We start from the raw sequence: 13,122 nt of genomic DNA on the forward strand, positions 1-13,122 counted from the left end.
TTTGCTCATTGAGCTCATTGTGCGAGCAAATGCCAAGCCTGGTCTTATCAGAGAATTTAAAAATCCGCAGCAGAATGTTGTATATGTTGTGAGAGGGCAGCATGGGGTACTTCCTGCAGGATACCTGTAAGATTCTTCCTATCATTCAAGCGCCATAGGCAGGTGAGTGTTGGACAACATGTGTTTTTAGTAGGTCGGGAGTGGTGATCCCATTCTCACACTACTTGGCCTCCCCAGGTGTCTGGTTGCAGATTCCCATTACCTTCGTTGAGAAAAAGGTAAACTATCAGAATTCGAAATATGATAGATTACATGTGAGCTGGTATTCCCAAAAACAGCATACTGGGCCCATAATGTATAACTTTTTTATTTCTAATAACCACATAATAACTAATGTGGAAGACGTACAAATAAATAAATAAATAAAAACAAATCGGTGGCGTTAGGCTGAGTTGATTGGTATATAAAACAATCAGGGCCGGATTTTGCTCTGTGGTTGGTTTTGATACATAAGAATTCGTGGGGGATCGGGCCATTCCTCCCCTCTCTCGTTTCCGCCAAATCCAGCCCTGAAAACAATGAATATTCAGTGGTATTGTTCAAAAACTTTTGAAGTTAAATGATATGCTTTCTGCACACTTAGTATACGGGTAAGGAAAAATCCGTTTCTGGGATGTACCTTCTCAAAAGCTATGCTAAAATGGAGTGGGCAGCCTGTACATACGTAACAGTGCGTGTAAGTAACAAATACAGTACGTGGATAAAGAGTTAAATTCAAAGACCAAACATAAAATTGTCATAACCTGACCCGATCTATATTGATATCTTACGGCTTAGTAATCCTATACATCCTGGAATAAATTAGTTAAAATATAGGAACATTACAAATTACGCACTAATCTGTTCTGCACTCGATCCCTTCTCAGTTGAACGAAGTTGCACATCGTGCCTGTTCCGGGCGGTCACACTGAGATATATCAGCATTCCAAAGGTAATCCGATGGACAGCTCATCAGAATCGGGGAAGAGCCAATGCAAATGTAATATTTTCTGCAGTCTTCAATGCTTGGGTGGAAAATTTCTGAGCTTCTGCAATCTATTGGGAAAAAGGAATACATTAGATGCTACTGAATTTAGAATGGAATCGAAGACATACTCGGTAACTTGGAAGGCGTAGTCGTTCCAATTGAAGGCGTAGAAGTCTCTGGTTTGGCCGGATTGGGAAGATTTGAACAGTTGGTGCGTTCCGGGAAGTCGCACTGATTCGTTTCCGAGTTCCAATAGACTCCCTGTCCACAACTGTGTAGAATGAGCATGCCGTAGGCGCAAATGTAGTAACTTTCACATGCCGACGGATGCGGAATAAAGTAGAATCCATCGCTGGCACATTGTGGATATGGGCTGTTTTCTGGGAAACGGGCGGTCGTTGCAGTTGACCGAGTTGGGGCTGCCGTTGAAGTGGTTGTGGTCGTTGTCGTCGTGGTGGGCGGAGTTGTTGTGGTTCTGGTGGTAGTGGCAGGAACTGTGGTGGGAGGCGCGGTCGTGGTTTGCACTGGTTGAGGTACAGTGGGAGCAGGGGTAGGAGCTGACGGTATTTCAACAGTTGTAGCTATGACGGTTGGAGTTTCTCCACACTTCACCAAAGCGGCCCAGTTGCACACTTGATACAATGGGTCAAATACTAATCCAGCTGGACAGTATCTTATATTTTGCACATTATTAGCACATACAATATAAGCATTGCAATCATTTGTCACCGAAAGTTTTTGACCATTCGGCATAGCAAGACATATCTATAATAAATGAATTTCTGAATAATCTCAAAGCTGTACTAAATCAAATACTTACATTATCTGATACAAATCTAGCTGCCGTCATATGCATCAATAGTCCTAAATGGACTATTATTAGGGCTGTAGGGAAGCATTGAAGTTATTATATTTTGAATTATATTACTAATTATGTTACCAATTACCTTTCATCGCAGCCAACAGTTCGATGCTCCTTGCGTCAATTATCAAAAATGGAGTAAAAAACATGCGCCGTGTGTTTATATCTTCACCGCACAATTTGACCTCATGGTAAAGAAAAATTCGCGGTGTTATCGTTAAGTGTCCCAATATCTTAATTGAAATCTGTTGCATTAATGGACTTTCCCGAGTACCAATTTGCCAAACAGCCCGCACTAACCACTGTGGATGAGTCAACTTTTGTTTGCGTTGGTACGACCAAAACATATTTGTCTTTTACTCCTCTATATTCATTAGAGCGGGACGCAATTGCATGTGCGTAATGTATGTAAAGGAATCCACTCATTTTTGCATGGCACAACCGTAAGACAATAGACTCTCCTCCCCCTAAGACTTGGTTAAGTGCATTATAAAATGTAACTAGAAAAAGCACTTTATAAAAGTACAGAAACAACTTTCTGTAGATCCCATTAATTTTAAGTTTTTTGCGTATGTACATATATTCTGAAATTGAGGACCTTACATATTACGATCACCAAACAATTTATTTCGACCAACATATAAAAAATGAACTTCACAACACATACAGAAAGAACCAGAATTCACAATCTTCTAACCTAGATAGGGCACACCACATTCTCTTGTAAATCACACTCTTGTCTTTCTTCATCGAAATATTGACCAGCAGGGCAGAACACGCGATAGCCGATTTCATTGGCACACACGAAGAATGCACCACAATCGGTGGGATCTGCAACGTATCTGCCATTTTCCCCACCAATGCACACATCCGGTCTAGGCGTCGTAGGTATTCCGTGAGGGCAGTAAACGTCCATTGAATGGGCGCAATGCTGGCTTTCCTCGTCAAACCATTGCCCATCAAGGCAGTAGTTAAGAGTCGCAATCTCGTTCTGACAGGTGTAATACGCATTACAAAAGCTGGTTGGATGAAAAGAATGTATTAAGATAACTATAACCATTAAAACATGATTGGCTTGTAACAGTCATGTGAGTTGTCTCACCTGTCGTGAAGAATGCCTTGACCATCAGCCACATCACTGCAAACATCTGGAACAGGTGAGGGATCAGGCGATGGTGTCGCCGCACCACAATACGTTTCGGAGGGATTTACGCAAGTTTGCTGGTCGTAGTCGAACCATAAATCACCCCAACACGACATTGGGAATGGAAAACCGTTCATACATTTGAAGAACCTGTAGCAGAAGTCCGGATCGGAGATTAAACCGAAGTGTGGCTGACCAAGACATCGGTTAGCAGGCGCTGGAGTCGAAGTTGTTGGACCCTCCAGATCACACCCAAACTCATAACGATTTCCACAACGCTGATGTTCTTCCTGAAACATAATGTATGCGTTACAATTTGGGTTTATCATGCAATAGCACTCACATTGAACCAGTGGTATTGTGGGCATGACAGTTTATAAGCGAACTCATCAATGCACTGATAGTAGTACTGACAGTTTTCCGTAGATCTTATGTAACGATAGTTTTCCACACCATCACACATAGGAGAAGGAGTGGGCGGTGGGGCTGTCGGCAACTCAGGAGCCTGGTCAATGTCGCATTCCGATTCCTCCGGTGGAACACACTGTTGCCTTTCGGTAGAAAACCACTTTCCCTCTTCACAGCTGTATCCATAGGCAACACCATCGATGCAGGCGTAGTAATATTCACATGAAATTCTGCTCGCTACATACGATAGATTCGGTGCACCAATGCATACTTCATTATAGTTTCGTTCTTCAGCCAAAGAATATGATGCAAACGCCAGCAGAAGCAAGCCTAACGACTTTAAAACTAAAAATAAAGATCTTTAATATCCGCGCACATTGGCCAATGGTCACAGTTTTACCTTCCATCGTAACAGTTCACTGTATGAAATATTCCACGCGATCGACCCTAAATGGTCTTTTATATTACATCAGACGATTGGTCACTTTCAGTCCAAAAGGTGGTTTATCTAGTCCCATAGGGGCAATTATTTCGGTTTCTACTAATTAGTTCTGTTTGAGTTTACGACTGAAGAGGAACTCTTTACAGTTGATATCAATATTGGGAAGTAGTAAATTTTTATAATGGTCCAATAATAGACTATGCGAGATTATGAAATCTATCCCCGGTGTTGATGAGCATGATGCACGGCATGATGGTCGAACATTTTGTTGGTGTCACGTACAAATTATCGAAACGTTTAATAATCACGTTCTCTGTTTTTAGTCTATTATATAGACGATGAGCGGAACAACTGCGCTCTCACTACTTCGTATCCGTGATGCCGCCTTTATCACTTCAAAAAAGTCTAATATTTGGAAAAAAAAGTCCAACGCATCGACCGATAAGTCCATTTTTATTTCGAAAAAAATAACATATTTCTTAATCAATATATTTTTTGTTAGCATACTGTCGAGTAGAAGTGACTTGTTTGACATATTCTTCATTTTAAAATTTGAATTTTGGATGTTCACTCCCCACAGAATTATGCAACACGTTTTACAAAAAGCGATAAGGGCTCATTCACAAATTACATAACGCAACAAGGGGTGGGTGGGTATACAATATTGCGTTACACAATGTTATGGTTTGCCCAGGGGGTGGGTGGGTTCGTTCAGTTCTGTTACGGGTAACGTTTGATAATTAAATAATATTAAAAACGAAATTACTAATTAAATTCAAAGTTGAAAGCATTATTATGTACTATGCAGAAAATTAAGGTAGAGTTCACTAAAAATACCAATTTATCATTTTTATGAAATTTTGGTAGGACGTTATGCGTCACAGATGGGGGTGGGTGGGTATACAGGAAATGTTACAAACAAGTCACAGAGGGGTGGTGGGGGTTCAAATATGTCTTTTTTTGCGTTATGTAATTTGTGAATGAGCCCTAATTTCATCCGTCTAAGACGAATTAAGGTCACTCCTGACAGAATCCAACTTTCAAAGTACTCCCGTTTTCAAGGGCACACCATTCGATACGGAAGCAACGCACAACTGTCATTTTTATTTTTTCAGCTTTGCTGCGTCGCAGCATGCGTGAAAAAATAAAAATGATAGTTGTGCGTTGCTTCCGTATCAAATGGTGTGCCCTTGAAAACGCGAGTACTTTGAAAATTGGATTCTGTCAGGAGTGACCTTAAGTACTGTCCATTTAATTCCACCAGTTAATTTTCGTTATCTTTGCAGATACGTATTTCGACCACAACTGTGTGGTCGTCTTCAGTGTCTCGTAAGTCGAGTCAAGTACGAGACACTGAAGACGACCACACAGTTGTGGTCGAAAAACGTATCTGCAAAGATAACGAAAATTAACTGGTGGAATTAAATGGACAGTACTTAATTCGTCTTAGACGGTTGAATACATTTCACTAAAAGAGCTTTATATATTTTTCTGATAATTTCATAGCAAAATTATTATTTCCAAACGGATTACTGTCAGCACAATTGAATAACTAACTTGCAACCAGTCATAGTTTTGACACGATAAATGCATTAAGTAGTATTTGTAGTAGAAGTTTGATCGAATTTGGAGTTGGTATTTGCATTCAAATGTTGTTGTTTACTTGTGCCGCCATTTTGGAAACCTATTGTTCCATAATATGGTCATTTGCCATCCATCTGAATTTCAGGGATTCTGTCATAATCTAATACATTTTCACATAGCGGATCGAAAGTTTAGATTCAAGCAATGGTATCCAATTACAAATATTTACAATCGGTAAATTCATTCGCTGAAACGTCGTTACTCGTCCCATAATCTTGAGGTCAGTGTAACTTGTGAAAACATTAACCAACTTAATAAGAATTAGCAAATAAACAGAAAAAAATAAGATTTAGTGAGAAAAAATTTTTTGCACACGTAAAAACAAAATAAGCAATTGAATTATGAAAAATCACTCAGAAAATGGGTACAAAATCAGAAGTAGCAAAACAATAATAGAAGGACAACCAATGTATTGCATTTGCCAGACGAGGCAGCTTTTTATTTCAAACATCTCTTTTGGATTTGGAGATAAAGCGACTTATGTATATTCTTATCTTGAAAAATAAACACGTGAGTGCTCTATCTGTTTTAATCAATGAAAATATTTCATGGTTCTAGCAAACAGATTACATTCCATTCCGCAATTGTAGAGATAAATACTCCAGCTTATCTAATTTAACCTCCCTAAGCTGTATTCGTTAATTAACTTTCAAAAGGTATTACGTATATGAATTAGGTCATTTTCTAAGGAAACACCATTGCACAAAAAGTTTAAATCAAAGTTCATTTTTCGCTTTCACCGTTATCAATACATTTTTGTGCGCGTGTAGCTTCAATGTGTTTTTGACGCAATTTTCATGCAAGGTAATCACCTTGAATTTCCAACGGTATTAAAAATGTTGTAGAAAAATCTTAAACTTATGACAACTCTTTCTGGAGGATCATCATTCATCATACATTTCTGCAATATGTGTGACCATCTCATGCAGGAAATATTGTCCAGTCTTGTGCTAATATGAATACCGTCGTCGGGAGTGACAATTGGTCAAATGGGGGTGAGAATGGGTCACTGTTTCAACTACTAAGAATACTTGTAGAGCAGATTGAATGTATCTGAGGGCAAGAAGACTAAAATATAACAGTTTTTTTTGAACGATTTTGTTCTATAGCCTCCAGACTGCCGGTGAGAGCGATGACCCATTCTCACCCCCTGACCCATTGTCACCCCCGATGGCGGTACATTAAATTTTTTGGTTTGATTCTCCAAGCCTTTCAAACGTTATCATGTATTTATTTATTTATTCGTTTATCGAAATGAAGGAAGTGATTTCGAATAGAAAACAATATTCTAAAGTATCATCATTTCCTGAAAGGTAGAGAAGAACCGCTTTAAGTCAATATATTTGTATCACAGGAAATGTATTCCTATAAGTTGTTATGAATTAAACAATTCGGACCTGTCTTTAATACCACTATTACTGTAACAACGATCGTAGTATTCTGCACGTCACGCTACGATTTAGGAGAAAACACAGCGAATTGGTCAACGATTCTCGCTCATTTGCTCTGCTCTCGGCTGGATGTGACCACTCTTCGACTGTGGGAATCGCACCATAATTCCAAGGACGTGCCTAGATTTGACGAGCTAATCGAGTTCTTATGAGACCACTGCCTTGTGCTGCAATCTATAGCGCCAAATAAGTTGATTGATTCCACTCAGAGACGAGAAAGGACCACAGTTATACACACATCCTCGGAGTCTACAAGAAAGTGTTTGTTTTGTGCAGAGCCGTACCATCTTCCGTTCAAATGTAACAAATTCAAAAGCCTCTCGGTTGCTCAGCGTGTGGAAGAGACCAACCGGAAGCGCTTGTGTCGCAACTGCTTGGCCGCAGGACATTATGCCGAAGGATGTTCCAGAGGTTTCTGTACGAAGTGCAACAGAAAGCATCACACTATGCTGCATTTTGAGAACGCACCATCGAGTTTCCGAGTGACTAAAACATCCGTTCCACAAACGCAAGAGCAATCCCGCGCAGTAGGACAGCCACAGCCATACTCAAGCCAAGCTACATCAAAAAGTCAAACACAAACACACATTCAACCAGCCACACAAACCACAAGCTCCTATCCCGTGATCCAATCAAGCTCTCAGCACATTCCCCCACACCCCAACACAAATCCACACGCCACTGTCACACTAAATAAATGTTGTAAAGCAATCAGAAGCCATGCAAAGTTTCCCTCGACAAATGCTAATGTCAACCACAATTGTTCGAGTACAAGACCGATTCAGCAATATTTCCTATGCTCGTACGCTCCTGGACTCCTGTTCGGAATTCTGCTACATTACGTCAAATTTCTCGAAGAAGCTCAAGCTTCGGGAAACACCAGCGTACCTGAAGGTACAAGGAAGCAGCGTTACATTGTCAAGGATGGTGACTGCAAGAATCCAGCCAAGAATTGCAGCAATTTCAGCATTCGAGGAAGATATACAGTTCTACGTTTTGCCGAAGATCACCCGTGAGTTGCCGATAAGTCCAGTGAAAGTGAGCCGATTGAAGATCCCGACCGATATTGTGCTAGCAGACCCTAGTTTCGGTGAAGCTGGTCCCATCGATATGATTATCGGTGCCGAGTTCTATCTGGACCTTCTTGCTGCGGGAAGTATGAAGCTCTCAGACGATGGTCCAACCCTACAAGAAACAGTCTTTGGCTGGATCGTGTCCGGCCGTACACCTCCAATTCCGGAGAATGTCCCAGAAACATCAACATTCGTTAGTACAACGGTAGATCTACAAGAACTTCTAGCGAGATTCTGGGAACTAGAGACGTGTCACGCCAACAGCACATTGTCCATTGAGGAAAAAGCTTGTGAACAGTTCTTCAACAAAACCACGTCTAGAAACAAAGACGGTAGATTTGTGGTAGCATTGCCTAGGAAGGAACACGTCATGGAGAAGCTGGGAGACTTCAAAAATATTTTCATCAAGAGGTTCTTGAGTCTGGAGCGACGGCTGGATTGCAACTCAGCGCTTAAGGCAATGTACACTGAATTCGATGCATCATGCCGCACGTTGACAGGGCTATCTCTGAACGATGCATTGATGGTGGGGCCGGTTGTTCAGGACCCTCTTCTGGCTATTCTGGTCAGATTCCGCTTTCATCAAATTGCAGCAGTTGCTGACGTCGCAAAAATGTACCGAATGGTACTTACTCAGCCGGGTGACCACCCACTCCACAAAATCGTGTGGAGGGATTCGAAGGAGGAGCCCATCAAAATCTTCGAACCTACCACAGTCACATACGGGACCGCCAGCGCCCCATACTTGGCAACGAGATGCCTGAAGAAGCTTCTTGAAGATTGTGAACAACGCATCCCGTTGCATCTGACATCATCCTGCATGATTTTTATGTTGATGATCTGTTGTCGGGAGCAGACAACATCAAGGAAGCCAAGCTATTAGTGAAGCAAGTGGAAGAAGTGACTAATTCGGAAGGGCCCATTCTCCGAAATGGAACTCGAACTCTCCGGAGTTGCTCCGCAGTATGCCGAAGAAAATGCGAGACGATGGTTCAGTGCTGGACCAATCATCAAGTACGACGGTGAAGACTTTGGGATTGCAATGTAATGTGATCGATTGAGATTGCAATGTAACGTTGGCGCTAGCTTTGGCAAGGCACTATCATCATAAGTTCTATCATGCTGGACAACAGCTACTCATCTCCATACTGCGTGAAAGATTCTGGCCAATGCCAGCAATTTGGTAAGACAGGTCATCCATGGATGCATTCCATGCTTTAAGAGTAAGCCGAAAGTGTTAGAACAATTACTGGCAGATTTCCCAGCAGAGCGGGTCACGCCGTCAGCTCCGTTCCTTAAGGTCGGCGTGGACTATTGCGGTCCTTTTCATGTTAGCTACCCGAACCGGATAGCCAAGCCGGTGAAATGTTATGTCGCAGTATTTGTCTGCCTATCAGTGAAGGCAATACATCTGGAACTTGTGGCTGATCTAACAACACAAGCATTCATTGCGGCACTCAGGCGCTTCGTTTCGCGACGTGGCAGACCGCAACTCATCATGTGCGATAATGCCACAAGCAGACCAGAATTTCGACGATGTGTCGATCAATCAGCTGAAAATGTGGAATCAAGTACAAAGTCTCGTCCAGCAGTTTTGGAAAAAGTATCGGACGCAGTACCTGTCTGATCTACAGAATCGAGTGAAGTGGACGAAATTGAAGAACAATATCGCTCTAGGGACGATGGTCCTTCTCAAAGAAGAAAACGTACCTCCACTGAGGTGGCCACTGGGAAGAGTGGTGAAAGTTTTTTCCGGAACCGACAACATTCGAGTCGTTACGGTCCGCACCCAAAATGGATGCTTCGACAGAGGCATAACGAAGGTCTGTCCCCTACCTGTTGGGGACAATGAGAATTTGCCACTAGATTCCAATTAAAAAGCACTCTTCATGTGCACTCATTTTGATCCACGTATCGCCAACCTCGTGATTTTTGATGAACCCGTCAGTCTGCGATTGATAAAGGGTCAAGTCTCGTCAAGTATCGTCTGTGTGTGTCTGTCCAAGTCCCTTGTCTTGGTAACGGTAAGGCTGAAGCTCTCCAGTCCAGCTTAGGAGAACGCATCTACTACTAATCTCGGTGCATATGGAACCCACTTTAGCCACTTGGTCATTGTTCAGTTAAGCTCTTCATTAATCTCTCCTGTGTATTCGGTAGCACTACAACCGCTATCACCCCATCGTCTGGAGAAAACCTTGGTTCTCCAATCTCCTCGTTCCCCAGTCGGTTGGCAATGAGCCCGGCCAGCTCTTCCGCTAAGCGCTTCGATCGAGGACAAGTCACATTCTGAAGACATCCGACGAACTTCTACCCACCAGGCGCTAGTTGATGAAGAAATCTCAGGCACCCTAACTGCCTGTGTGAGGTAAGTTGTTCCAGTTTCGGAAAAACTACACACAGTATACTACATCCATATTTTCTCGAGGGAATCACCATTCTCAACATCCAAACAACAACACCACGGTGGCGACAAGCTCGGCAACGTCGCCAAAGAGGAAGACGATTCCATCGAAATACGCATATCACCCAACAATGAGACAAGACCATTAAACACAACATCGTTCAAGTCCTAGTGAGGCAGCAGCATCCATTTCATCAATGAACACTTTCCGACCGCATGACAACACGCAACGCATCACCACAAGCAAGCCAACACGTGAGTGCACCCGAAGAATCTCAAAGTCAAATGCAACAGTACCAGTGTTATCGAAAATTCAATAGTTGTTATTAAAAACCCAAAGTAGATAGTCTAGAAGTTAGGAATAGTATTTGCTGGAAACCGCCTAGTTTCAAGGGGGCGGCATGTTCTGTAATCAATCACCCAGTCTAATTGACCCCAATTATTCTCTCATATTCTCAGTTGGACGATCGTGCATGATTGACTCGACGTCCAGTACAGATAGCTCATCAGCGAAAAGCAAACGAAATATACCTTTAGTGTACATCAAAACTCGGTGGAATACAGACTTATTCTTTTCCTCACGCTCAAGTAGAAACAGTGAAGTTCATTACAGTGTCCGAAACAATCACTGACCGCAGTAGTTGAGGGCAAGTGACCAGGTCGATGACCTGTAGTTAAAAGTGGCTCTGGGCTCGTCAAAAGTGTTTTTTACAGTCCACTCGAAGCGAAGACAGCCCGGAACAGATGTTTTCAACAAAAATTCTTAGATCTCAAAATTCGCGTAAAAATAAAATAAAATATCAGTGTGTCACAATAGTGTGTGGAGTGCAACAATAAGTGGAGAACTGTGAAAAGTATCACGAAAAAAAACAAAAAATCATTCGTTTCTGGCAACATTCGATATTGGCAACATAAATGTACGGAACGTGTTACCAAAATCGAATGAGGTCTGTACCTTCGAAAATATTACTTTGTGGCTAAAGTATTTAAATATTCTTCACAGGAATTTGTTAAATAACTTCAGATGTGATTGATAAGTGTGTCCATTCTGAATACAAACTCTTCGCAAAAAAATATGCTTAACATATTTCATTCATTTCATAATCTACATATATTCAATATTTTTATATACTTTTTTGTAATTATTATACTTCATATATTTCACATAATTCCTTTCATGCCTTTTGTAAACATATTTCAAGACAAAATTTTCAAAACGACTTATCTGCTTTTGTAAACAAAGATTCAAACGACGATTTGACGAATCTGATAGCTCTCCCACGCAAACCAACACCACCAATAGGTTCTTCTTCTTCTTCTTCTTATTGGCATTACATCCCCACACTGGGACAGAGCCGCCTCGCAGCTTAGTGTTCGCTAAGCACTTCCACAGTTATTAACTGCGAGGTTTCTAAGCCAGGTTACCATTTTTGCATTCGTATATCATGAGTCTAGCACGATGATACTTTTATGCCCAGGGAAGTCGAGACAATTTCCAATCCGAAAATTGCCTAGACCGGCACCGGGAATCGAACCCAGCCACCCTCAGCATGGTCTTGCTTTGTAGCCGCGCATCTTACCGCATGACTAAGGAGGGCCCCCACCACCAATAGGTAGGTGAAGGTTTCCGCTACCTGTTGAAGGTGTTGGTTTGCGTGGGAGAGCTATCAGATTCGTCAAATCGTCGTTTGTATCTTTGTTTACAATAGCAGATAAGTCGTTTTGAAAATTTTGTCTTGATTTCTTATCGTCATATACTGCAGTACCCACTTGAGTTTATATCCAACGAATGGTAGAAGGGATATTTCAAAAACATTGGGGCCTGTCCCCTCTCAGACCTTGGCCTCAACCGCATGTACTCTGCTTGCGTGTGTTCCGTTTTGCTTTTCATCAACTTGTTGACGCTTACCCGATCAGGAATGCATAACAAAATTATAACTCAATTCTATCAATTGTTGTTATTTAAAACAACGCGTGTTATAATTAGATAATTCTACAAAAATGTGTCTTCGACCAGTTTGATTTCATATCAAAATTATAACAACATTAGTTATGTATATTTTCACAAAATAATTGCCTAAATTTTTTGTAGACATCGGAAAAAATATGAGGTAACCACCGTCAGTATAACTTGAACCCGCTCGATATTAATACAAAGCTGGAACAAAGTTAATTGCCTACATTATGGATAGAAATCCGTCGTAGTAGAATACCCGATTTCTATCCGTGATGTAGGCAATTACATTGAAAGTAGATTTTTGTACAGAAAAATTATATCAACGTTTGTTATAATGTTGATATCAACGTATCAACCTCTGTTCTAAATGCGTTACGGCTAGAGGTATTTTTGATATAATTTTGGTTATTTTAACAACTAACCAGCCTATTTTATAACACATTTTGTTACAATATTTTTCTGAAATAAATAACTCCCCTTGTTATAATTTTGGTATGCTTTATTGATCGGGTAGCGCATATACGCGGCTGATTAAATTTTGTATTCCGGCATTCTCTTGCCTCTCGTGCTTTCGCCTGTGGAGCTAAGAAAAAATAGTGTCCTTCGATTGTATTGCATTGCAAGATGTCCAGAAAAGGGCAAACCAGCTCCCAGAATAATCTGTAGAAGTATTTTCGGCCGAAAGGTAACATGGTTTGAAAATTCGCTTGTCG

General features: G+C 41.3%; 1 protein-coding gene across 1 annotated transcript in view; it reads right to left on the reverse strand.

Moving 5' to 3' along the window:
* Window positions 1–788: 788 nt before the first annotated feature.
* Window positions 789–13,122, reverse strand: part of LOC134222325 (uncharacterized) — a 101,947-nt gene continuing 89,613 nt past the window's right edge. The window contains exons 4-10 of the mRNA XM_062701475.1: window positions 3,377–3,800; window positions 2,992–3,323; window positions 2,602–2,908; window positions 1,975–2,242; window positions 1,848–1,912; window positions 1,156–1,792; window positions 789–1,095 (exon numbers count right to left, since the gene is read on the reverse strand). Coding sequence (XP_062557459.1) covers window positions 923–1,095; window positions 1,156–1,792; window positions 1,848–1,912; window positions 1,975–2,242; window positions 2,602–2,908; window positions 2,992–3,323; window positions 3,377–3,800 — 2,206 coding nt within the window. The 3' untranslated portion in view covers window positions 789–922. The remainder of the gene's footprint in view (window positions 1,096–1,155; window positions 1,793–1,847; window positions 1,913–1,974; window positions 2,243–2,601; window positions 2,909–2,991; window positions 3,324–3,376; window positions 3,801–13,122) is intronic.

This window comes from Armigeres subalbatus, chromosome 3 (genome assembly GCF_024139115.2).
Source record: "Armigeres subalbatus isolate Guangzhou_Male chromosome 3, GZ_Asu_2, whole genome shotgun sequence".
Taxonomy (NCBI): domain Eukaryota; kingdom Metazoa; phylum Arthropoda; class Insecta; order Diptera; family Culicidae; genus Armigeres; species Armigeres subalbatus.